General features: G+C 45.6%; 1 protein-coding gene across 2 annotated transcripts in view; it reads left to right on the top strand.

The window, feature by feature from the left end:
* The first annotated feature begins 9,723 nt into the window (after positions 1–9,723).
* The window catches only part of FGFR2 (fibroblast growth factor receptor 2), an 80,238-nt gene continuing 64,000 nt past the window's right edge, over positions 9,724–25,961 (top strand). The window contains exons 1-2 of one of the 2 annotated variants that reach the window (XM_058028784.1): positions 9,724–9,788; positions 14,081–14,337. In XM_058028784.1, coding sequence (XP_057884767.1) covers positions 14,163–14,337 — 175 coding nt within the window. In that variant the 5' untranslated portion in view covers positions 9,724–9,788; positions 14,081–14,162. Of the gene's footprint in view, positions 9,789–11,814; positions 11,900–14,080; positions 14,338–25,961 lie in introns of those variants that run through there. The other variant, XM_058028783.1, reaches the window with a different exon arrangement.

Raw genomic sequence — 25,961 nt, 5'->3', positions numbered from 1 at the left:
TGGAAAACTGCTCAAAGGGAGATTTGTCATATGGAAGTGGTACCCAGTCCTCACAAGGAAATAATTTCTGCTGCTTATCTACAGGCTCTTCTGCAATGTGGGGTGAACTGAAGTCAAATATTACACTCTAAAAGACAATTACGTGTCTTTCACTTCCTCAAGTCCCTTGAAAGCCAAACAGTGCTATCTAATCTAAACCACCCCAGCTCTTCTCCATCCCCTCAGACACATGCTGTGCATTACATTTCTGCAGGAATCCACTGCAGTCTGCTTCAGCAATCCCTTTGAAGTCCTTGGAAGCTTATCGGTACTCCAGCAAGCAAGGGTGTGTCTCCAGGCCAGCTTGCGGGCGACCATAAAGCACAAATTTATCCCAGAGGCCACAGGTGGCTGTCTGGGGATTTTTTTTCTCTGAGTATAAAGAAATCTCCAGAAGTTACCCCAGAATAAAGGGCTTCTGGGGCTGTCAGTGCTGCTGAGTGGGAATGTAGCGTGGGCATGGCTCACCAGGACTTAAACAAAAACCTTCAAGAAAGCAGTGAAAATGGTCACAGCTGCCTTGTGACAAAACCCAGCGGGTAAAAACAAAGAAGGTTGGCAGGAGGCATCTGCCTCTCTGCCCTCCAAACCCCAGCAAATGCCCCAGGTGCACCCACCAGCACCAGGCCTCACCTGCCCAGCTCCATTCCCACTCTCCAGAGGAGGTACAGACCCCACTGCCCCTGCTCATCACCATTCTCATCTCCCTTTCCCAGTAACTACAAATGCTTTGCCAAAAAATAAAAGCTGGAGAATGGTTTTAATGCCACAAGAGAAAAGCAAAAAAAAAAAAAAAAATCTGACATTAATCCTGAGATGAAAATGGTTGAGCAAGTATTTATGTCGATTTAGGGCTGTTCTTGTTACATTCTTGAAACTACTGAGGTTATCTTGTAATCCATCTGAATTGCAGCTTGAGGCATTTTGAGCTAATTTTCAATTGTGCTGCATTTAACTATTCTTTACCTCCTTCTGCCTCCCAGTATTTGTGGAAAAACATTCATCAGGCTTAGGAAACCTAAGCCTAGAGCCTCTGAGGTGTCTCTGCATCAGAAAATGGAGACAGGATTTCTTAAAAATACAAATTTCAGGGTCTGATGAGATTTTGGATTCTGTTGAGAGATGACACTTTTGCAGGGCTGTGTTTTGGCTGGAGGAGGGTTTACTGAGCAGCTCCCTTTCTGTTTATTTTCTGAATGTTTGGAGTGAATGCACGTCTCTATAGATGTTTAGAAAGCAGCAGTGCTGGAGATGAGGTTTATTTATTCCCAAGACATGTATCATGCAAACAGCTGTGCACTGCTTCTCCTCACTGCTCTGGTGATGAGATTCAGCTCCCAGCCCACAGATCCCACAGGGAGAGGCAGCACAGCCCCCCAGGAGTGGGGTCTGCAGTGCCTGGAGGCTCCTGCCTCTCCTCCAGCATCAGGCTTATCCCATTCTGCAGCTGGAGCTCTGTGGAAAGGGGGAGGAAAACTGGACATGACCCAGCACTCACAGAAGCTGTGGCTGCCCCATCCCTGAAGTGTCCAAGGCCAGGCTGGACAGGGTTTGGAGCAGCCTGGGACAGTGGAAGGTGCCCATGGCAAGGGAAGTTGGACTAGCTGACCTTTAAACGTTCTTTCAACTCAAACCATTCCATGATTCTAATAGGGAATGTTAGAATTTATTCCCTTCTCCCACCATTCTCTCTGTTAACAGAAGAGCTCCAAATGGGTGGCAAATTTGCCAGAGTTTTGGATGCAAGGGCATTAGGAGGTTTTTTTTCTGCTGGGCCAGTTTGGTGATCTTCTCAGCATCCAAGAAAAGGAAGTCTCAGTACCAAACCCAGCATTTAACATATCCAATGACCAGAGAGATTTTCCTGGAGCACAAAGCAGCTGGCTGTCTCTAAGCACATGGGATCATAGCATGATTTTCCTCTGGGATCTTTTACCAGTTGCTCCCCGAGGAAAGTGGGGGTTAACCCCATTTTTCACATGCCTCTGGAAAACACTCCCGATCTCCTCCTTACCCCTTAAACCAACAGAACCCGGGGTATTCAAGGCAGGAATGAAGAAAGAAAAGAAACCTTGTATTCCCCAAAGAAACTTTGTATTTCCCCATCACATCCTGGCTCCAGGACAGTTTTAGGGGGAGCACCATATGAGCCCCTTCCTTTCCTCCTTCAGCTTCTTTTCCCTTTTGTCCCTTCTCTTGACCCCTGGGCACCCCTGTGGCATGGAAAGAGACCCATTGCTTGTAGTTGCTCCTGCCTGTTTGTTTGCAGAGACAGGGTTAAAACTGCATTATTTCTTATCTATAAATGATGTTTTTCCTGTTGAATACTATTACAAATGCAGCTCCTTTGCTTTTAGCTCAATTTTTCACTGCTTGTTCCTCCCCCCACCCCCCTTGGTTGTACTCTGGTGATCACAGCAGTTTCTGTTTAAAATGTTTCAGTTTCTCTGTTTTCTAGAATTAACCACGAGCTTGTTGCTACATGTGGAGCAGGGCGGGACTGCTGATGCCTATATTTTCTTTCTTTTTTTTTTTTTTTTTTTTTTTTTCCCTCAGAAAGTAGATTGCTGAATGTAAGGCTTCAGGGAATAAAATTTACAGGAGAGAAATTGCCTTGTATGTTTTTAAGGCAGAGCTACATTGCTGGCCAACACAGGATTTCACCCTTTGCATGCCATGAAAAACTCTTTTTAGAGCTAATGCTTTCTATAAATCTGGGATCAGTGTTTCTCCAGTTCCTCACTCCTTACTACCCTTTTCTTGTCCTTTGTGGCCAAAATTGAATTTGTTGCTTTCAGATGTGCTGCTGCTCTAATTTGCAGGTAAGGAGGATGAATATTCCAGTAAAAATTTGGAGCCCTGTGTAAAATCTTTTTCTTAGAAGAGATTTTTGAGATTTATCATTTGTCACCAACCAACATCATGATCCTTTTCAAAGGACCTGCAAAATTTTGTGACCCATCCAGCTGGGGGAGGTAGGGAGAGGCTATTTGTCATGAAACCCCCATGGGGGACACCTGTGGGACAGGTCTAAAAGGGTCTCCTTGGGAAATTAAAGGAGCACCAGGATTAAAAACCAGCAAAAGCATTGCTGCACATCCTCACGGACCTGCTGTATTCCTCCCACTAGAGGACAGCAGCTGGGCTCGGCAGCCACCAGGAGCATTTCACAGCAGAAGCAAGAATAAAACAGCCCTACCCTTCCTGTAGAAACTTGTTCCTTTCTAGTGGTTTTCACATAATGAATCCCAGTGAATATTTAACTAAGTCTCCCCTGTAATCAAGTTTCTGGCCTCTTTACTTGTACCCACAGTGCAAAACATTTCCTGACCCACTGAGCTCAGCAGCCCTGGGAGTCTCCAGCAGGATCTCTGCTCAGTTGGCATCAGGAGAGCAGCATGAGGGGTTTTGGGTTTTTCTCATCCAGCAGTCACCAACACGACCTTTGCTGTCCTTTAAGAAATGGAATCTGACCTCAGCTTGGCTATCTAAATCAAAAGCAGGCCTTCTCTTCAAGCCCTGAAATATGGCTGTGTGTTTATACATATATGAATATTCATTCATATGCATATGAATATTCAGTAATGCAAGTCTGGATTTCATGCAAAGCAAGCTTCCCTGCAACCCTTTATTTAAAACAGAGAAGAATGAAGGAGAAAAGGGTGTTTCTGGGTCTGTGGGAGCAGGGAAAAGGACACTTTGGGTCTGAGTGTGGGAAACCTTTCTGTGACTTTGCTTTAAGAAACTCTCCATTCTTGAATCAAATTGTCTTTGGACTTTATCTACCTGACCATCACCTTGCCATCCCATTTTTGGGGACTGCAGCTTGTGAACATGGTTACAGAGTTAACAAATGAGGGCTGTTAAACCTCGATGCATCTCTGTTTATGTGGAGACTTTCTTGGGCAGATCACTGGCTGCTTTCCAAGGCAATCCAGAGAAATTGTGGGTACCACAATCACCTGGCAAATAGGAGGAGGAGGCCATCCAGTGGGGACTGGAGCTGATAAAAGGCATGACTTTCACTGAGAGAGACACAGAAAGGAAGAAGCAAATTCCTGTGAAAACTATGGTAGGAGATAGGGAAGGGAAATTATGTGCAAAGGATGGGGAGAGGAGAAAGAATATTAACTGCCTGGAGAATGCTGATTTGAAAGATGTTTGAGGGTTAAGAAGAATGAGGCAGGGAAATAGTTGTAGGCATTTAGTGCTTTATTACCCAAGGTGGGAAGTAGGAGAATTACTTTTATTTTACATTTTTAACTGCTACAGAGTGACTGTGCCTGCTTGTGTCTGCACCTGGGCCTGTGGGAGAGAGAACTGGAAACGCAGAGCTTGGCACTGCAGCAGAGGATTTGGGAAGCAGGAGGGATCTGCTGGGATTTGGTGCTATGGGACAGCTGGGTCCTGCCCAGGAAGAATAGAGTGCCCACACTGTGGGTTCCTGCCTTCCAGTTTGCTGCTCCTTCCAGGGTTTGAGCTGTAACACGAGCCCTGGTGTGAGGCTGACTTCACACCTCCCGCTCCCAGGCTGTGCCTGGAAGTTGGAGCACCTCTGCTGAACCCTGCGGTGTCACCAGAGAGGAATCTGATCTGATGTAACACTGCAGGGGAAGCTGCCACAGCCACAGCGGGTCCAGCGAGACACAGGGCTCCAATAAAGCAAACCAGTATTGATCAGCTGGAAACAGAAATGAGAAGTGCTTGGGCCAACAAGCAAAATATACCCAAGTTCTGTAACAGAGCGAGAAATTTTCTTTGCAGCCTTTGTCTTCTCGTTTTTACAAGTCTGGCTCTGTTTTGCTGTGCCCTGCTCGGCGCTCAGAAGTTTCTTCACAGGGTTTCTCTGCAGTCTGCTTTAAAGGAGATCACTGCTAAAAGATCTTCTCCAATGGATGCTGCTTTCCACTGTTTAGAAATTATACTGCTCCCCAAGAGTCAGGGGTGCTCTACCAGGACAGTGTGTGACAAATTCTTTATGAGGGAATACATAATAAATGGAGGATTTTCTTTTATTTTGATTAGTTAGTATTCAATATTTGCATTATGGAAGCGCCTGGAGGTTCCAGCTGAGATCAGTGCCCTATTGTTCTAAGCCATGCATAAAAACATGGTCAGAGATGAGGAGCTTACCATCTAAATAGATGAACTGGATAAAGGGTGGGAGACAGGAAGCATCTATTATTCTCATTTCATAGCTGGAGAGCTTGGACACAGACAAATTAAGTGCCTTTCCCAGGAAAGCCAATGGAGAAGGGCAGAAATCATTGAATGTCCAGGATCCCAGTGTAATACCCTGCTCAAAACACATCATATTTCCTGTTTAAATATATCTTGCAACACTGCAATGAAAACAACAAATATTTGTTTGGAATATTTTCCTTAAGACGCACAAAATGAGAGGAGCAGCAGAAAGGTTACATGGCTACAAGGCATAACAATCCAAGGGGAGTGTTGATACTCAAATGCCATTACAAGACATTGACAAAGCAGCAGTCAAAATAAGATTTTTTTTTCTCAACTACTTAGCCTTACTGCCTGAAGAAGTATTTTCTAGAATATTCAGCTGTTCATAATGTCGAGGAAGATCAAAAATTGATAGACAAAAGCACTTAATTTGCCCCCTTCTCTAGCTTAACCAAAAATGAGGTTTCCTTGTTTGATAAACACCCAGTAAAACTATCCTTTGTTGGGCCAGGAACTGCAGCTCCCCCTTCCCATACACATTTTCCAGCAAAAGAACTTGGTAGCCCACCTGTTCACACTTTCATGGATAACTATTGGATCTATTTGCATTAAAATAATTAATTGTTATCTCAATTTTTCAGTTTAGCAGCCTCTTGAAGTAATACCTGATGACAACTACTCGTGGAAGCCTCTCGTTTAGCAGTAGCTTTTATTTTAGAATGGGGTTGCTTTTGTATGAAATTACTTTTCCTAAAGACACTGAAAAATCTATAGAGTAACTTTGCCTGTCTCTGAAAAAAAAATATTTTCAGAAGTGGGTTCCTATGATTTGCTCCTTGGTACCCTAAAAACGAATTTGAAGATGCCTGGAAAGAGAACGATAAACACTTTGGAAACCAGGTAAATATTTTAGCTGCCAAAGGTTGGGTTTAGACACTTAGCTTTGGAAGAACTTCAAAGAAAAAAAAAATTAAAAAATAAAAAGAAATCTTAGACAAGCATTTAATCATATTTAGCATGGGGAGGCGAAATTTTTGGATGGGACAGTTGGAATAACAGGGAAGAATTGTTGATTCCCATTTTCTTTCATGGAGAAAACCCTCAGTGATGTGTGAGGTTGAATTTGGATCTAGGGAGTTTCTCCCCTTAGACCTCTAAGACTTGAATGTATGGGCTTTCATTTTCTTTCATTTTTTCCCTAATTTAACTTCTTGTATTTTATTCCTGCTTTCATCAGATGGAGCTGCGGCATGTTAGCGGGTCCCGCACCTGGAGAACAGATCAGTGCTGCAGAACTTCCTTCCCCGGGGTACCCACGGCCTCCCCTGCCATCTGTCTGCACCGTGCCAGGAGCCGGGGCCGCTTCCTCGCTGCAATTCCATGGAAGAGCCGGGTCCCCTGGCTGCCCTGATGTCTCCACACTTGAAAGAAATGTCAGAGAGTCCGCGAGGAGCAGAACTGAGAGCGCTCAGCAGCTCTGTGCTGCGCTTTTTTCCGAGGTGACTTTTCCCACATTACTCGGAGGGGCTGCTTGCCCATCTCACCCCGTCTCTCGAGCTGTTCGTCACCTGCTGAACCTTCTGCCTTCATCCCTTCCAGCCGGGCTTTGGTGGGTGAGCTGGGCTCTGCTGGTCCAGCCCAGGAGCGCATCTTCACCGTACCCAGCAGGTAACAGAGATGCTGGGCAGCACGAATCCATCTCCTCCCCTCTGCTGGGGATTTTGGCCGAGCCCAGCTGTGCCCTCGCTGCAGCTGGAGCCGGGCTCGGACCCTGCCCCTGTTGAACATTAACTGCATCCCTGCCTGCGTGCGGAGGGAGGACCGGAGCTGGGCTGACAGCAGCCACAAAGAGCTGGCAGGGCTGAAAGATTCAATTTAACTTTCTTTCTCCTCCCCCGCTTCCATATGCGAGGGCACACAGCGCTGTTCCTGCTTTTGAAACTTGCGGGGCAAAGGAGCATTGGTGTCCTCATTTTCCTTCCTCCCTATTGATGTATCATTGCCAGGATGAAAAAGGACGTCTCAAGAGCTTTTGAAAAAATGGGTGACTACTCAAGACATTTTATAAAGGAGGAAGAATGGGAGAGAAAATAGGACTCGGTAGGGGGTAGAAGGAGCCTGAATGTGTGCCTTGTCTGTCTATTCTTTCGCTTGAAACCTGGAGCTGTTGTTCCTATTTCAGCTCAAACTGTCACCTTTAGTTCATGATGGCTTTACTGCCCTTGCTCCTGAACCTCAACAGATTGGGGCTTATTTACCTATTCACACTCTGCTGTGGAACCTCATTAATAGGCTTATTAGCCACACCATTCACGTGCAGGAGGGCTCACAGAAAGGATCCCAGCCACTTTGAGAGGAGGAGGAAAAAACTGTAAAGAGATTATGCTCTCATTCAGCAGCCTAACTGCTATGAAAGGCTCCCTGGGCCCACTGAGATCTCTTGAAGCCTAAATATGATGACAGAATTGATCTCCCCCCCCACCCCTTTAATTCCAAACATGCTTCTGCTTTTCTCAGATTGAGGAGCTGGGCTGTTGTGGGCCACTTTAGGAGAATGTGGCTCATTTAAGAGAAAAGGCTGCTATTGATAGACTGCTATCTTTTCATCCTCCAAAAGAATAAATTCTGACAAGTGCTTCCAGACCTTGGAAATAGGTGTTCTGATTTGTCATTTTTAGTGGAATGCTTCCTTTTCTTTCAGAGCATGCAAAGATATCGATGAATGGGGAAAGGTATTGCAGCTTCCTGTGCCAGACAATAATTTATGTGAGAATGTGTTAACAATGTTTTCAATGGGCGATGGACATGCCCGGTGCTGGGAAAATTGGATCTTGACTGTGACATCTCAGCTTCTCAATTAGAACATTCAGATGTCTGTTGCTTTAGGAACAACAAAAAACCCTCCACAAAAACAAAAAACTAAACCTGTGTTTCCAATCAATTACAGATTTGTCTGCCATCCCTCATAAAGACTGCAGTAGTGGTGGGAAAATACATGCTGGGAGGTAAGTACATACTCTACAGAAAACTTCTTTTCAAGTTTTTGGTGTCTAGGTGTGTGTAAATAGTCTTACACTATGACGTGTGGCCTCAGTCCTTGAAAATCCCCTTGATCAATACTGCACACACCATATAAAATGTACAGTAGAGCTTAAATAAGGTAACATTAAATTGATCAACACTGATTAAATTTGAGGCAACCACCACTTATTGATTTTGTTGTCAAGCTGACTCTACACAAGCAAGCATTACACAGACTCCATATTCAAAACCTTTTAGTTGATGGTATCTGAGGCAAATGTTTTATTAAGCAAGGATCAGGCTAAGCTATATTGAATTCTGAATACCCATATTATGCAGTTTTAAATCTGTGTGTCCAAACAAATGATGTTTGCATAACTTTTCGACAACTTTTCCCATTTGGGCACCACACAGGTATTAAACGTGCACTGTCAGACCAATTCACGGCGCAGCTGCAATCAAGCTTTGGACTGAGCAGCTCATGAAGGTGACTTTTGGAGCGGGTGTTATCCGACCACCCTCTCTAGATGGAACTGGCCACAGGCCAACCATGGCTTCTGAGCCAGAAACACTTCAGGAGAGATTTCGAGGACCGCTTTAGAGCTGGTACCATTTTCGTGTGAGGATGCAGATGCTGCCCAGCGCCGGGGTGCCGGTGCCGCAGCCGGGGCTCACCCTCAGCGGGGGCGCTTTCCGCGCTCCCCACTTTCCTTTCCTCTCCTTTCCAACCCGCTGGAAATCTTTCAGCGGAGCGCCCGTCCGGGAGCTGCTCGGGGTTCCTCCCCGGCAGCCCCGCGGGATGAGCTGTCCCGCTCCCCGGGCAGGCAGAGGCAGCGCCCGGAGCTGGGGTCCCGCTCCCCTCCCGCCCCTCTCCGGTGCCGCCGAGCGCTCCGGCTCCGCGCCGCGGGGGCATCCGCGACCCTGGGGCGGGGTGGGCGCTGCCGGCTCCGCACCCCCGAGGGCCGGGCGGGGGAAGGGGCTCGGCGGCGATTGGCAGAGCCCGGCAGCGCCGTCCAGGAAACGGCTCGGGTTGCAGCGGGGGGAGTGACCGGGGGAGGAGGAAGGAGCCGGAGGAGTGCGCCGAGACGGGGAAAGGGGGGAGAGAAAACCCACCTCCCACCCGAGGGGGCCGTCGGCGTGACAAAGCTGCGGCGGCTCGGGGCGGGCGGCTGGATGGAGCGGAGCGGGACCCGCGGCGCGCTGCTCGGCGATGCCCGCGCGGGGGAGGAGGCAGCTGGCGCCGGGCACGGCGGGCTCGCCCCTCTGAGGCGGTAGCCGCTGCGGCCGAGCCAGGGCACGGCACGGGACGGGGCGCCGGGCCGGCTCCTGCCTCGCCTCGCCGCCCTCCTGCCTGCCCCGGGCGCGTCCCGCGGGGGATGCGCGGCGCTGCGCCGCTGCGGGCTCGCCAGCCGGGGCCGCCCGCGCAGTGAGCGCGGCCGCAGTGCCGGCACTTTCGCCCCGTCCCGGGAGCCGCCGCTCGGCACCGCGCCCCAGCCCGGGAGCCGCCGCGCAGCGGAGCCCGCCCGGCGCTCTCGCCGCAGGTAAAGGCAGCGGGCGGGCCGGGGAAGGGGCGGCCCCGGGCAGGGCTGGGCTGGGCTGGGGGTCCCGCCGCGCTGTCGACTCCGCGGGGCTCGGGGATCCCCCGGTGCGGGGCTCGGAGCGGGATGTGCCGCTGCGGGGCTCGGAGCGGGATGTGCCGGTGCGGGCTCGGGGATCCCTCGCTGCGGGGCTCGGAGCGGGATGTGCCAGTGCGGGCTCGGGGCGGGATGTGCCGCTGCGGGGCTCGGGGATCCCCCGGTGCGGGGCTCGGGGCGGGATGTGCCGGTGCGGGCTCGGGGATCCCCCGGTGCGGGGCTCGGGGATCCCTCGGTGCGGGGCTCCGCTCTGCAGGAGCTGCGGGTCGGGTTGTGGTCACTGTGGCCGCTGCGGTGCGGGGGAAGCCCGAGCAGCAGCGCTGTTCCCCTGCCTTCCCCGCATCCCCGCGGGTGTCTTTGGGGACGGTGACAGCAGGACAGGCAGCCCGGGCTGAGGAAGGGGAGCTCGGCTCCGGAGCAGCAGCCCCGGCTCGGAGCCCCGTGCTGCCCCGCCGTGCTGCGCCCCGTCTAAGATAAGGGGGGGAGAGAAATCAATGAAATATATATTTAAATGCAAAACGGCCCCTTCAAACCGGGACCCATTATGCGTTCGGTGTGAAACGCTATCAACATTTAAAACTTTATTGTCTCCTTTGTACCAAATCCCTGTAAATCTTCCACTAGCCTTTTCTCATTTTCATCTGAAAAGCCTGTTTGGGCTGAATAGACAGCAATCAGCAGCCTCTGGACTTCTCCCGCTCTCTGGAATGTCAATTAAAATGCAGATTTTTTTTCCCCCCTCCCCGATCTCTTGGTGGCAAAAGACTTGAGAAAAACAGGATAGTCCTGGAAAGCAAATGAAAGAAGTTCAAACAATGAAAAAGTACTGAAGCTGCCAGCCGGTTCCCATTAGTCCTTCAGAATTAATGTTTAATAGCTGTGATGCTCAGATTTGCTTGGAGATTGAACTCTGCTGAAGAGTCTTGTTAGATATATATGTGTATATATGTTTTTATAGACGGTTGTATATTTCTGCATTTTCTGTCCATATACAATTCCTCTGTCAGTGGAATCGTGTTCATGAAGCTGTTAGCTTCAAAGCTTCATCTACGTGGATTTTTCTGATGAAGATACTGGGCTTTTAGAGCGCTTGAGGTTTCTTTGTGGAGGGAAGGTCCATATTTCACTCACATTTTGCTCTTCCCCGCCTAATTGAGAAAGATGCTGAAAAGTTATACAGTGAGCAATGTATTGATTTGGTTAACATACTCTACAAATCGTACTGTCCCTGGGGAGTGATAAACATCTTATAAACAACAATGCAAGTAGATTAAAAAGAACACTGAGCATTGAATTTAATTAATGCCACTGCTGAACAAGTACTACTTGTTTGTGTGTGCGAGTGTGTTTAAACTGAAGTACAGCTTGGAGGAATTTGGTTGGGCTCCCAAACCAGTCTGCTTTCCCATGCTTGTCAGTTTGGCAAAGAAAATTTGGGCAGGTATGTGACGAGGTGAAAATTGACTTGATGAGCGAGTGGCAAGGAGAGCCATCAATCATTGGGGGCTGACAACTCCTCCCCAAAGTGTAGGCTGAGAAGAGAGACAGAGTTCCCTTTCAAGGGGAAAAATAAACACTACGTGTGGCTTTCACTGAGTCTGAGACTCCAGGAGGGATTATGGTATTGTAGTCAGGAAGCCAGAATTGTGGAGGCCAAAAAGCATGCTGGGGCTGTGTTCCAAACATTGAGATAGAGGTACATAATTATCCAGCACAGGAGGTCTTTCCAGGGACTCGTCCCCCGGCAACTCTGGCAATTAAACTACGAAAAGAATTTGCTTTCGTTTCATCTTCGCTGGACTCCACTTCTTTTGGGAGAGGGCAACCCTTGAAATTGAAGCCTGTTTGCTGTCCTGGTGCTAGAGTGCTTTGGCTCCATGGATGGGTGCAGAGCTCTGATTTTTGCGTTGTTGCACCTTCACAAGCCGGGATTTTGGCTTTGCTGCTGCCCTGTGGGTGAAGAATCCCTTCTTTCTGCCGGCAGATGTTGAGGTGCAGGAGGCAACAAAAGTCTTCAGGTGAGGAGACGCGGGGCCAAGGAGCCTTGTGCTCCACTTCAGGCTTTAGGATGAGGATAGGAACCACAAATGTGCTTTCAGTGGGGTTTAGTGTAGCCTGAAAATCTGAAACTGAAGGAATGTCAGCGGAATTAATGCTCTTGGAGTCTGAAATACACACTGGCCTTCTGGTATGTTTTCTTTCTGCAAAACCATGATGGGATTTTGCATTTATCAACATAGACCTTAATCGGAGTTTATAGGATGATTTATGGAAATTAAATCAGCATTACAGCCAGGCTGTTAATGAGGGGTTTCTACCCACTTTACAGCTGGATAAACTGAGCTGCAGGGCAGTGGAGCTGGGTGGTGGCATCCAGGGGGGTTTGCTCCATCCTGCTCCACACACAGACTGGTCCCAAAGACAGAGCTCTCTTCAGCTCTACACCTGCTCTGTGCTTATTTAGAGAAGGGCTGGGCAAGCTCTTGGCAAATGTTTGTGCAGTGGTCTGGTGGTGTTTTCACTGGAAATTTAATGGCAGTTGCTAGCTTGTGGTCTGGGGTGCTGGAGCCAGGCTCAAATCTTTACAGGAGGGACAGGGCTTTGAGGTGATACCAGCCGAGTTGGGAAAAGCTTGTCCTGAAGTAGTAGGGATTCACCTTGTATTGTTTTCCTCAGGTGACTTCTTTATGCCATCCAAAACCTGTTTCTACTGACTCCAGAAGTTACTGAGTATAGTACCCAAGATAAAAGATGCCTCAACAGCGTTTGTGAACTTTGTTGCAGCTAGCACAAGGCTAATAAAAATCAGAATCAGCTCTTTAAATGGTTGGCTTTATAAAAGGAGAATCTGTGTCCCTGTTTCAGCTTGTTGAGGTATCACACCAAATCCCGATGACAAGGAATTTGGAGAAGGTTTATTTATCTCCACACTCCCTTACTTTTTTTTTTTTTTTTTTTTTTTTTTTTTTTAATTTTCAAGTGTTGAGGGCAGGAGGGAAAAAGAGGTTTTGTGTTATTTTTTCCCCTTCCAGACAAGCGCTCTCCAAATTTCAGTTGAGTTTCATCACATCTAAGATGAATCATTGACCAGATTAGAACAATTGCTGCAGTTACTTGTTTTATCCATTTACTGAGGTTTTACTTTTATTTCTGAAGCGGAAAATCAGGTCTAATTTTCTGCTTGAGCTGTTTAATCACCCTGTGAGGAGGATGCTCTTCTGACCCTCACCTGGCATCATCTCAGTGTGGAGGCAACAGGGTCCCCTGAAGGGAGTGCCAGTTCCTTTGGTGCCACTTCTCTGTCAGACCATGGCTGGATTACCACTTAAACCCATCCATTTAAATTAATTTTATTATGAATAAGATATATTTTTCGGAGGTGGGGGAAAAAAAAAGTCTATCTCAATAAGCATCATTGAGAGACTGAGCAAAGAAAGTTTTGTGCACATGGCTTGGCAGGTATGGATGGAAAGTGGTGCTGGGCAGGTCTCCTATGAAATAGCAATCTATACCATATTTTATCCAGGTTTAATTGCCTGTAATGCAGCGTAGCAAACCAATATCACTGCAAAGACTTGAGCCTTTCACCTGCCCAGGACTCAGGGGCTTCCAAAGGACACTAAACTGAGTCAGTAGAAGGTACCTCCATTGGGGAGCTGGAAGTCCTGAGTTGAAATAGTCTTACAGATTTTTCCAAGTCTAAGCAGTATATTTTTTCAACTGTTTTCCTTGTGGAAAATTACTGAATTCCTGCAAATTCATCTGGCTGCAGAACTGCCTAGGTGAAGGAATGAAAAACAAGGCAAACTTACATAAACCTTCAAACAATAACAAGAATATAATTTGTATAATTGTGGTAATTTTGTAGCATTACAGGTTATGTGCCTGCACATGTGGGTGCCTCTCATTTTTGAAAACCTGTATGTTTTTCTGTCAGTAAAATAGCTCTCAATATGTGCTGAGAAGTGATTTTGTGAAAACAAGGAGGACTTGGTTACGCCTCAGGTGATGATGGAAACTGCTAACAGAAGATGAAAAGTCACTCACTTTTCACATATTCTTGAAGCTGGAAAACTATTTTTCCCATCCTCCTGCTCCCCTCCCTCTCACTTCAGCTCCGTTTGAGGCTTTATGAAGGTTTTTGGTTTGTGTTTGGAGATGTTTTTGCTGACAGCGTTCAATCTCTCTCCTCCCCGCAGCAGCAGCCGTCGTTCCAAGGGAGGAGGCATTACCCTGGCCGAAGGCACAGCTTTCTCTCCATGCTTCTCTAGAGGTGCTCAGATGGGATTAAAGTCCACATGGAGATATGGAAATGGACCAGGAATTTACTCTAAAAAGATGGTCAGCTGGGATTCGGGTTGCCTTATCTGCCTGGTGGTGGTCACCATGGCTGGACTTTCCCTGGCTCGACCTTCATTTAATTTAGTTGTTGAAGACACCACGGTGGAACCCGAAGGTAAATCACTCTCGAATGCTTCATTCCTTAAAAGAACTTAATTTTAAATTCTTGGACATCTGAAATAGAAGTCAAGATCTTTTCATGTGCTCTGGTAAATCTAAGGCAAGGAACAGAGCAGCCCTGGAGAGTTACGGTTTCTGACTTTCCCTGCTCTCGCCCGGGCTGTGTTTGTACAAGCGTGAGTTTGTTTATTCTTGTGCAAGCCAGTGGTGTCAGTGATTTCACTTGGGACTGTCATCACGTTGTATAATCAAAGTGCACAGATGAAAGTTTTCAGGAATGGGTCTTTAAGGAAACCAGTCCGTGGCACTTTGGTGCTGTTGTGTGTTGCTGTCTCAAGGAACGAAGCGGATGAGTGGCTGCTCTGCTCTTTGGGATTGTCTTAACCTGAGGAGTCCAGAGAAAAATGAATCTTGGTAGTTTTCATTTGTGAATGTTTAGTTTTGCAGGCACTCTGCAAAAACGGTATTGCAGCTTTGTTGGTGTTTGCACTCGGGACAAACTTCCCTGGTGCTGTTACTGTCCAGCACAATCGGTGGTGCAGTGTCTGGATCACCAGTTCTGGAGGTGTGAATGTTGAGATCTCAATAGAAGGGCTGGAGTTTATTGCTGTGAGAGCAAAGGCCATTCTAGACCTTCACGTTGAAAGAGGTGTTTTGAAAAAATCTCCTATTTTTAGCCTGCACTTGTTGGTATGTTCTTGGTTTGTCTGTTCCTCAAGCTTTGCAAAGTGGTTTTCTTCTCTGGAGAGCTTAGGAGGGGCTGTTTTTTTATTGTTGTGGGCTGATTGTGTTGAAGAATGATTTTGCTGTGTTGTGCTGGATCATTCCTGCTCTCTGAGCATCTGGGGGAGGAAGTGAGGCTTCTTTCATAAGGTTGTATCTGTCTTTTGGAGGAGTGATCACAGTTCCAATAACTCAGCTGTCAAGATGATCTAATAGTCCACAGAGCATTTCTGAGCTGGCAAGCTTGCTGCAGAGAGTTTGGCCTTTACACATTCTACTACTCATGTCCGTGGACGCAGCTTGGTTTTTATTTAATAATTCTTCATGCAAAACTTATTTGTTTCTATCCACTGCCTCTAAAAATAGACGTCACTAGCTAACACATTTTTAGAATCCACTCCAAGTACATTTTTATTGATGGCAGGGGATGAGCTATTTAGAGATGATGAGCCCTCTGCCCTAGCAAACGTTCCTGAAAAAAATTCTCAAAGTACAGCAATATTGTCATCTGTCAGCCACAGAGATGGTTGATAGCAAAAATGCCTTTTTTTTTCCTCTCTTTAGAAGGTAACCCGAGATTTAAAAAAGAAAAAAAGCCCAACTCTTGTTGCCACTTACTGTATGATTTGTTAATTGAACATCTGGTGCCTTTTTGGCTTTTCAGGAGAATGACAAAATCATGAATAATTCTGGTTTCAGACTAGCTTTGTAGTAAGGTCCCCTAGTTTTTGGGGTTAAGTCAGAAATAATGTATTTGAAGACTGGTGAAGTGTTTTACAGGAAGAAAAGTAATATTTTTTGGATGGTGACTGGTAATTTTGTAACTTTTCAGGGAAAGAATAGCTTTTTTTATTTTGGAAAGCACTGTTTGAGTTTGTCTCTTACACACTAAATATGTTGGGGGTGGAATCTGGGTTTTATCAAAGAGTAAATTGTTAGAAAAGATTTAAAACTTCTTTCCTGGGCAGGAATGGTACTGATGTGAAACAATTTTAGATGTGAGAACCCAAATCATTACCAGAAACAAGAAAAAAAATCAGAAAACGCTTCTAAGTTAATAGCATAATAAGAGCTTTTATGCTGCAGAATACAGGGAATTGTGTGGGATTTATATCTGAGATTTGGGAAATAAAACCTCCTTTATGTATTTCATGAAACCCTTTGATAAGAAAAAACAAACTAAAACACAACCAAGTTTTTACACAGTCACCTTCTCTGGGTTCTGTCACTGCCACCCACAAGCTCTCCAAGCCCAAACCAAAAAAACCCTTCAAAAGATCTCTTCAAAGAAAGAGCAGACTTCTTTTTTAATTTAGTAAATGCTGTTTTGGACACAGCTAATTTGGGGGGTCAGGTGCTGCAATAATGCAAATTTTCAGTGGGGGTGCTGACTGCAGTCATTAGAGCTATGACATTTCATGCCAGCTGAGGAGGTCGGCAGGGCCGTGACCTTTGTGACATTTGCTGATCTGCTCCTGACTCTTCCTTCACAGACATGCCCTGAATTGTCTGCTTTTATTTATTTATTTTTAATACAAGGTGCTTGGATTGTTATTGTTTATTGTCGTAGTGACTCAGACTATTGGAAGTGCTGTAGACAACATCAACAGGAATTGAGATTTGTTCCTCTGGGTGTAACAGAGAAAATACCTTCTCTCATCTACGTGCACCTTCAGGATCATTTGAAATAATTTTCTTTAGAGTGTATGGCTATGTATAAAAAGTACTGAAGCATGTGCTTTAGTTCAAGCAGGATTTATCTAACAGGGTAGTCAGCTGGTGGATATGTGCAAGATGTCATGCATTAAGGGGGTGTTGTGCTTTTTGGCTCTTCTCAGTCACTCTTGAGTAAGTAAATCTCCCTCTGCGACCATGGGGTATCACTCTGGTCTGCATGAAAGTGTTTACACTGAAAATGGCATCTTGATCCATCGTGAGTGGTGATGTTGGTGCTGGCACTGTGGGATCCTGAGCGTGGTGGATCTCAGCTGTGGTGCTTTGTTCCCGAGCAGTGATGGCCAAACCCGGGGCTCTTGAGCTGTGTGAGCAGAAACAGGACCTGTAGGACTTCTGTGGGGACTGTCAGCTCTCAGATTATATCTCACACCAACTGTTTGCATACATGTTTTCGTCCTAGGGGAGCAGAGGGACTTTTCCTGCTTTTAAACATTTAGAAACAAGCCTCCCCCAGTGTGCACAAAGGCAGCATTCTCTGAGCCTGTGTGTGCCCAGGCCTTTGATGATAGCCAGCGTTTCACAAGGGCTCTGACCGCACACACGGGCTCAAGGCTTACTTTGTGAACTGAATAATTAGTTTAGACAGATATTTGATAAATAGTGAGCTCTCCCTTGACCTCCCCTTGCCCAGGCTGTGTGTTATCACCCTGCTGGGGAGCTAATTTGGTCTCTTACCCTCCTGCAATGCCTTGACACCGTCCTTGGAGCACCCACTCGGAGCCCCTGCCCGGTGTGGTGACGACGCGTTTCAATTCTTTTAATTTAGGTCAAATTTCAAAGGATTAATTTGAGCTTTCCACAAGGGACAGCCTATTTCTGTGTCCTGTGGAAAACACAGTAGTTCAGAATGATCCTAAATTTGGGAGGTTCCCAGGAGCAGCAGGGAAGGGGAGAGATCCCCTTTAAGGGGTGATGTGTGCTTATGGTGGAAGTGAATAATGGGTTTTTCTATGGGATTTACTCAGTCATAACCACTTGCTCACACTAAACAACATCCAAAAATAGGTATGTTCAGCACAGCACCTTCCTTTCTGCAAAAATGTTGAGTCATATTTGCAACGTACCTTCATTTTTGTGGAAATGTTGGCAGTGCTTAAAGATTAATGTCACCTGTGGTCAGCACTGTCCACTTGGAGATCCTTCTGTAGCTGCTGTGCCCTGCCTGGGTCAGGATGTGGGATTTTGTGAGGTCTCCAGTGTGTGGAGGAGGGATGCTGTGGTGGTGGGATGTCCCCTGTCCCACTCCCCAACCTGGTGTCCCCATGGGTCATCCCCAGCCAGCGCCACCCTTCTGAGAGGTCACAGGGCTGGGGGGACCCTGCACATCCATCATTTTCCTGGGACAGAGCACCAGAATGCTGCTTCTGGTTTGGTAGGAAAAAAAGAAAGCAAATGGTTCACCCAGGGTTCCCTTTGGGCTGTTTTATTTTGGCTTTTTCTTTTTCAAACGTGAACAGCGGCTTTGATATCTGCGAGTTAAATTAAGAATTCAAACCTATTAGTTAAATCAGAGTCGGCTTTATCTTTTTAATTTCTTTTCCTTTTAATTTTATTTCATGGAGGGGCAATTATTAAAGCCCATTATGGAGGAATGTGACATCCCCACAGCTTCGGGTGAGGGCTGGCTGCCCTTTCAGGGATCTGGTTCAGTAAGTTATTTGGCCCAGGACAGGATTTGCTAGCTGAGATTCTGGGGAATTGTACAAGCAGCCAGATTAAATCAGTCTTAATGTGTCCATTCTGTGTTTAAAATCTGCAGCCCTTTAGCAGGGGCATGGTCTTGAGCTTCAAACTAATTGGACATGGGTAGGGTTGTTATTTACAGTCAGTGTTGATGAGACACTGGGAGTTGGTAGTCTCTCAGTGTGGCTACTCTTTTGCAAAGTAGCAGAAATAATTGCATGTTTTAGGCTTATCTGCCATACAGCTGAAGCTTTTTGAAGGAGTATAATAGTTATTAACTTTTGGGAATTTGATTCCTTTAGTGAGGGTTTGGTTTTTTGGGATTTTTTTTTTGAGCCAGAAGACTTTCAAAGATGCTGAGTTGTGAGGTTTTTTAATCTTTTTCTTCTTTTTTTTTAACCCACTTGTATAGATAAAACCCCAAACCAGTGGCCGACTCCAATGAATGCATAGTTTCCTAATATTAAAATAGTTCTTCCTTGGCAGTGAAATAGCAACAAATTTCAGGCCATAGCAGCTTTTTTACAGGCAAGTTTGAAACCTCTGAAAGCAGAATTTACAATGAAAATGCTGACATCTCCAGTTATGCAAGGTTGTGTATGCATGAGAAGATGGACTATTGTGATGTTTTAATAATAACCATAGCGTAGTCCTTAATGAGCTTATTTCTATATCCAGCTTCCCAGCTTCACTAGAAATGATCTTTAAATGACTTTAAACAAAAACATTCAGAGATTAGTGTTTTCTTAAAATGAGTATTTAGTTTTGGATCGGATGGGAATGCTAGAAAAATACTGAGCTATGTCTTTTTTATGTCATTTATAGAGAAAAGTTCTGTATTGGAAGTGTCAGATTTTCAAGTTTTTAACATTGTGCGACTCTTAAAAATTGAAGCTTTAGAGTAAAAGAGACTTTCTTCAAAGCAGCGCTCCTGAGCAGTTTTACTCTTGTGTTTTTAAAAGAACCATCACCCACTTCAGCAAGTTGTGTCTTGTCTGTGTGTAATAGCACACCTGGTTTGACTAGGGGAGAAAATTTATTTCAGTGTAATTAAAGAAGTGCAAAATTCAGGCTGAAAAGGGACCATGAATCCCAGCTGGACAAGTGGGAGCACCTTCTGCAGAGGACACTGATTTGTGTGTTGGTGGTGGGAAACAGGGCAGTATTTGGTTTGGCACGGAGCCTCCCAGTGTAAAATCATCCTCTGAGCAATTTGGGGACTGATTTGGAGCTGAGGCCTTTGGGTTGGGGTTCAGCACACTGCAGGGTGTGTTTGCAGTGGGTTTTTTTTGGGGAGATTTGGCACAGCACGCTCCCCAAATCGTGGCCGCCGTCTTGCAGTACCCGCGACTAAACTGACTTTTAGGCTGATTGAAAGAGAAGTTGGAGCAACTGAGCAACTCTGGAGCGGCTTTGTGAGAGTCAGATCTTAAATAAGGACCAGATTTGCAGGAGTTCAGCAGCCAACAGCTCCTGTTATAATTACGAAACGTGCGCTGGGAGTGCCAGAGCTGTTCTGGAAGTTTGGCCCTTCGGGTTTCAGTCGGGGCTGGGAGCGTCAGCAGAACTGCCTTGGCATTTGTTCCTTGGGGACTGTGCTTCCCAACCAGGACAGTTGCAAAACAAGATTCTGTAAGAGCAGTGGAATTTTTTTTAATGTGGATTTTTTTTTTTAAACTTTCAAAACCATCTTATAATTCGTAAACTGATTATGTATGTCTCCAGATTGTCCTTTCCCATCTCTTAATTATCACTGGTGGTTTCTTTGGTGGTTTTTTTTCCAAAGAACCCTTTTTTATGGTTTTGTTTTTCCTGGACTTCTGAATATCAGAGTACCTGATACTGGGACGTGTTGTGTGGGCATCATTTTCTGCTGGTTCAGGTTTTTGTGCCTCTTGTCACCACACAAATGCAATTATCCATATCAAAGAAAGGGACAGAAAGCTGAATTCTACAGTGCTGCTTTGTTCACTTGCTGTGCTATTATTATTTTAATTGTATTTTTAAAGTGACTGTAAGTGAAAGCATTTGGTGAACCCCAGTGAAGCTGAGGAGTTGAGACCTGACCTACTTTCATTCCCCTCCTCACACGTTGCAGGTTGTGTGTAATTATTGCTTTTCCTCCCCCACAAAAGAACTGGCTCATCAGTTTGGGACACTGACCCTGTCAAGCAAAGCCACAACAACTGGGAAGAGGGGAAAATTCCTCTGTACCAAAGAAATGGCTTGCATTTGTGAGGGTTTACTGGAAAGGGAAATGTGTTGGAGGACGGGAAGGGAGAAAAATGAGCATGAGAGGCTGGTTGAGAACAAGAAAATCATAGTTTGGTTGTACTTGATTTTTTTTTTTCCCTCTTAGCTGTTCTATTTTGAATAGAGTTTTGTTATGTGGAAGGAAAAGGTAGGAAAAGAGTTTGGTGACATCTCAGGCTTTCTCCCAGGGGATTTGTGTCTGATTCTGGGTGGGGTTGGAGTGGGATGCTGTGGCTGGGGATGCCTTGGTGGGCTGCACCCACCAGAGAACAAGGCTGTAGGAGGTTCCAGTGTGGTTGGACAGACAGAAATTGATCAGAACACCACGCAACAACTTAGTTTTTAAACTGTAATAAAAAGTTGTGGGGTAGAAAAAGTCATGCTAGGCTTCCTTTAGGATGGGCTGTGTGGAGAGGTGAGCTGCTGGCAGGACCTGCTGCTGGGCAGCAGCAGAACCTGCTCTGGGAGACTGGCTTTGCAAGTTTGGAAAGTGCTTTGCTCAGTGTTGCAATATTTAATTTGTTTCAAGGAAAGTAACATGACATCTAATCCTGAATGCCACCTGACAGTTCTTGAAAATAATTTTTCACACCCAGTTCAAATTTGGAGTAATTCTTGAGCATGGTTCTGTTAAACATTGTTTATTTATGAAAATCAGTGCTGTTGAGATACTACAGTATTGAAGTACCCAGATTTCCCTGATATTGTTTACTCAGCAGGGTAGCACAGGTATTTCAGCCGTGCAGGATTAACATGGAGACTCTCCAATAAATCTGCAGTGAACCTCAGCTCAGTAATAGCTCTCCTGGCTATTCAGAAGGTCTGAACACTCTTCCATTAATATGGCAAAGTGCCCAGGAGCCAGTGGTGCCATCAGGAGTGATGGAGGTGTCTGGAATTTCAGGGGTGAAGCTTTGTGTGCCACCTGGAAGGGCAGGTAGCCAGCCTGGCTTCTCACTTCAGGGCTTGTGCTGCTCTTTCTTTGTCCCCACTGGAGACTGTCCTCTGTGTGGAGCTGGAATTAAACAAGCTGTGATGCCTCTTGCCTAAATATTGCTCTGGGTTGAAAGGGAGCCTGGAATGCCTTGAGGCTTTGAAGTGTTTGGAGAATATCCCGTGGTTTATACCCCAGTGTGTTGTGGATGGGACTCTCAAAAATGCTGAGAGGATGTTTTGGGGATATTGTTTCCAGTGCCTATTTTCAAATCCTGCTTTAGGAAGTGGGGGGAGATGGATTTCGGGGGAACAGGCAAGATGAGACTTCCAGACGAGCTGCTAAAATTAAGAGGATTTGTATAGTCAAGTAAAAATGGGACCGTGTACAAAAGAAACAACTGCTGACTTGCTTGTAGGGAATCTGAATAGATGTTCTCTGCATCCAGAACTAACACTGCAACATTGAATTGTGCAATTTTTAACCTCCCAGTTGTAATTTATTTCTTTTGCACATTGAGCAGTAATAGTCTTGAGCGTGGACTTTGGCAAACCTAGAAGAAGAAGGTTCTGTTTTTATGTTTGGATCTATGCTACGTTCTGTTCAGGTTTTATGTTGCTCTTGAAATGCAAATAAAGAATCTGAAAAAGTGCTACAGATTGGAATAGATGGAAGAAAATACTAAGCCCAAGAAAAACCTTTTGCAACCAAATATACGTGCTGGTACGCTTTCCCAAGGCTGTAGATCTTATTATGGAGCCTTTCCCAAGCACACTTTAAGGTTGGGTTGAACAACAGGAGCTGGTTTAATTGCTCTGCCACTCGGTTACGTGCAGAGTTCAGTCAGGGAGATTTGAAATTCTGCTCTTGCTGAAAGAAGAAACAATAAGAAAATGTTCCTAGTTTCAAATTCTGCTTTTTTAGAAAGAGAAGATTAATTTTTTTTTTTCAGCTTTTCATTTGAGGTTCTGGCAAAACGTGATTCATTTCCCCTTTGTATTGTATAATAGATTACATGAGAAGACTCTTCTGTAATGAGTTTGAAGAGCAGTTAATTATTTTTGAGATTGTGTTACATGTGTCTTAGGTTTGTTGTACTTCTCAGTTCACTTAGCAGAGAGACTCCCACTCTGTTACTTAAAGCCGATGGTGGAGTTTATGACTTGAACAAAAATGGTCAAGATTTGGTGAATGCTGGAACCAAGCATTCACATCCTGAAGATGGCCTTTAGTTTCTCATCAAACGGATGAAATTACAGAAGGCAGCACAGTAATTTTAGGGGGTTTGGTGTGGCTTCTCAAGGTTGGGTGTGCTCTTTCCCTCCTTGGTTGCCAAGTCTGTGCAGAAGCCATCCTGGTGCAAGATGGTCAAGATTTGGTGAATGCTGGAACCAAGCATTCACATCCTGAAGATGGCCTTTAGTTTCTCATCAAATGGATGAAATTACAGAAGGCAGCACAGTAATTTTAGGGGGTTTGCTGTGGCTTCTCGAGGTTGGGGGTGCTCTTTCCCTCCATGGTTGCCAAGTCTTGGTGCAGAAGCCATCCTGGTGCTTTGCTGTGGTGCTGCTGTGTGCAGAGCCCTTCGTCCCGCAAGGAGCAGCCCGTGCGCAATGGGACGAACAGGAAGAAGTGGCAGGGCAGTTCCCAGCAGCAGGAGGTGGCCTCGCTGGTCTCTCTGCTGTTTACTTTGAACTTGGCATGCTCTGAGTCTTCCCTGGCCTGGCTTCCAGCAGCACAGAGCACGGGGCCAAGCCCAGGAGCATGTGATACTCGGCGATTTTGACGCAGCTTGTGCAGCCGTAACCAACAGCCACGGCTATAAAGACAGGTAGGAGCAAGCAGGCTACGAGCTGTAGGAATTTTTCATCTCTTCACGAAGCCTAGACAAGTATAATTTATTTTTCTTTGGGAATGAATCTTTCCTTAACCAGGGGGTGGGTGAGACACATCCACCCAACTGCTTGGCTTGGTCAAAGCCCTGATGAAACTTTTCATGTCCCTCACCCTGTGTCAACCAAAGTCCTCGCGAGGTTTGGTCCCATTGCCCTCCTCTGCTGGCTGTGATGAGATTTGGGTGGCTGCAGCCAGAGCCAGATGCTGCCTGGGGATTGTTCCCTGCTGACCCAAGACAGATGGGATATAATCACATGGGGATAATTTCTGGTTTTAGCAGAGATTTTTTCTTGTCCACGGAGTCCACAAGTGGCAAAACGCTTTGTTGCTCACCAGAATTTTTTGTTTTTCTAAGCCTTCAAAGCTTAGGAAAACAAGATATAGTGCAGTGTAATATTTTCCCTTACCCATGATGACATTGGCAAGTTATTGCAATTGGAGGAGATTCACTTTTTTTTAGATGGTTTTAGTATATGTAGCACTCACTAGGAGTTGACATGGTCCAGGTCAGTGTGGCTGGAAGCTCAACACTTGCTGGAGCACCAGCCATGTATGATGTGGCAACTTTTTTTTGCAAATGTTCATTTCCAGGGCAAGAGGATTATTCCTGTTCCTTACGTAATTTTTTATTTTTTTGGCCTGGTTTCATTTCTTTACCATCAGATGATTATGTCCTTATTCTATAAGGATGACAATACTAATGAACATGCCAGGAAAAAGTTATTTTGGAGAATCTGGCCCTTTGTTTTGTGAAATTCTGTCAAATAGAGCAGCCCAGGAGTTTCTGTTAAAGGAACAAGTAAAGATGTAGAATCTGCTACATATTTATGTTTGTAACTATCATGGATAGCTCTTTCAAGTTTTGTGTTGAAGCTTTTCTACAAGGCCCAGATCTTTTAAATCAGATTAGAGCAACTAATGATTTTATACATTAGATGGGGGGAAATGATTCTTGGTCTTTGGAGTCTTGTTCAGGGACAAGGGATTTAAAAAAACAATGAATTGTTAGTGTTTTAAAATTATGGGAGGAACTGTAGCAATTTGGAAAGTGTTTTATCAGAACAGAGACTTCCTGATGGTGCCTGGCAGAGGCAGAGCTGGGCAGAGCTGGCAGCTGGCTGATAGTGGCAGTACAAATGGGACAGCAGGAATGCAGTGCCTTTGGAGCAGCTGATGGATGAATTGCAAACACTGTTTTGTGCCCCTTTGTCTGAGGAGCCTTTGTTTTGCTGTTGGCTAATGGGAGGTGGTCACCATGGCCAGGAATGACTCTCTGCATTCTTAAACTGGTGGCTGTGTCTTTTGCAGGCTGATTTTATCATCCATTGTCAGAAGAGGGCATGGAGATCCTCTTGATAATGGTCTGCCAGTTTAAATTAAGGGATAATCACATCACCTTGTCTCTGGGAGGTGGGAGGGAAGGCTGCACACCTGACTGGTGATACCTGGGCTGCCTCCTGCAGCCTCCTAAAGCCTCGGGCTTGGCTTGCAAAGTCATGAGACCTATTTGACATCCCCATTGCATGTTGTTCATCCAGTGTGGTCTTGCTGGACTTCCCTCAATGGCAGGAGAACCATGAGGAGGGGCAGGAGATGCAGCAGCAGTGGTGGTTGGCAGCCTGGTGTTCCCTGTTGGGACATTCAATTTTGCAATGAACCTCTTGGATTCTTGACAGGTCATGTCTGTTGACCCTTCTGGGCACACTGTGGTGAGTGTTTAGTTATTTACTAAAGCCTTTTGAAGTGAAAGTGGCTTGATGGGGTCTGAGGCTTTTGTGTTCTGGAGAGTTGTGTGAGAATCTTTGCTGGGGTTAGCTATTAGCTGATCGTTTCATTATTTGGCTCTGTAACTAAGTAACTAAATGACTTGAGACTTAAGATAAGCAGCTCTTTGTTAACTTTTTAGTAAATGGAGACTAATAATTATGATAATAATAAATTTTAAACCTAAGGAAGTATAAACCTCTCAGTGACCGAATTTGGAACAGAAACGTGATTTGGAATACAATTGCATATCTTAATCATCTGAAATAGAGCAGTCAGAGTGTCCCCAGTCCTCTATTGTGGTCACGGCTTTTATGCAAACAGTCTTTACCCCACTTGGTGGCTGGATGGCTTAAACCATGCTGTGAGGCTGTATGAGCAGGCAGAGAAAAAGTTCACAGCTGTTTATTTAACAGCAGCTTGGTTTTCCACGGCGGTATTGTTCAACAGCTCCACCTATAAAGTTTAAATACATTGTGTGCACCACTGTTATCAATAAGGATGTGGCTGAGAGCAGAAAATAGCAGAAGCAGTGTCCCCTGTCCTGCAGTGTTTTGAGAACACACAGAGTCATTCTGCATGTTACTTGTTTGGTGTTCTAAGGGGTGACAGGTGTAATTCACGTCACG

Source organism: Melospiza georgiana, chromosome 8 (assembly GCF_028018845.1).
Source record: "Melospiza georgiana isolate bMelGeo1 chromosome 8, bMelGeo1.pri, whole genome shotgun sequence".
Lineage (NCBI taxonomy): Eukaryota > Metazoa > Chordata > Aves > Passeriformes > Passerellidae > Melospiza > Melospiza georgiana.
This window is presented reverse-complemented; position numbering and strand designations above follow the sequence as displayed.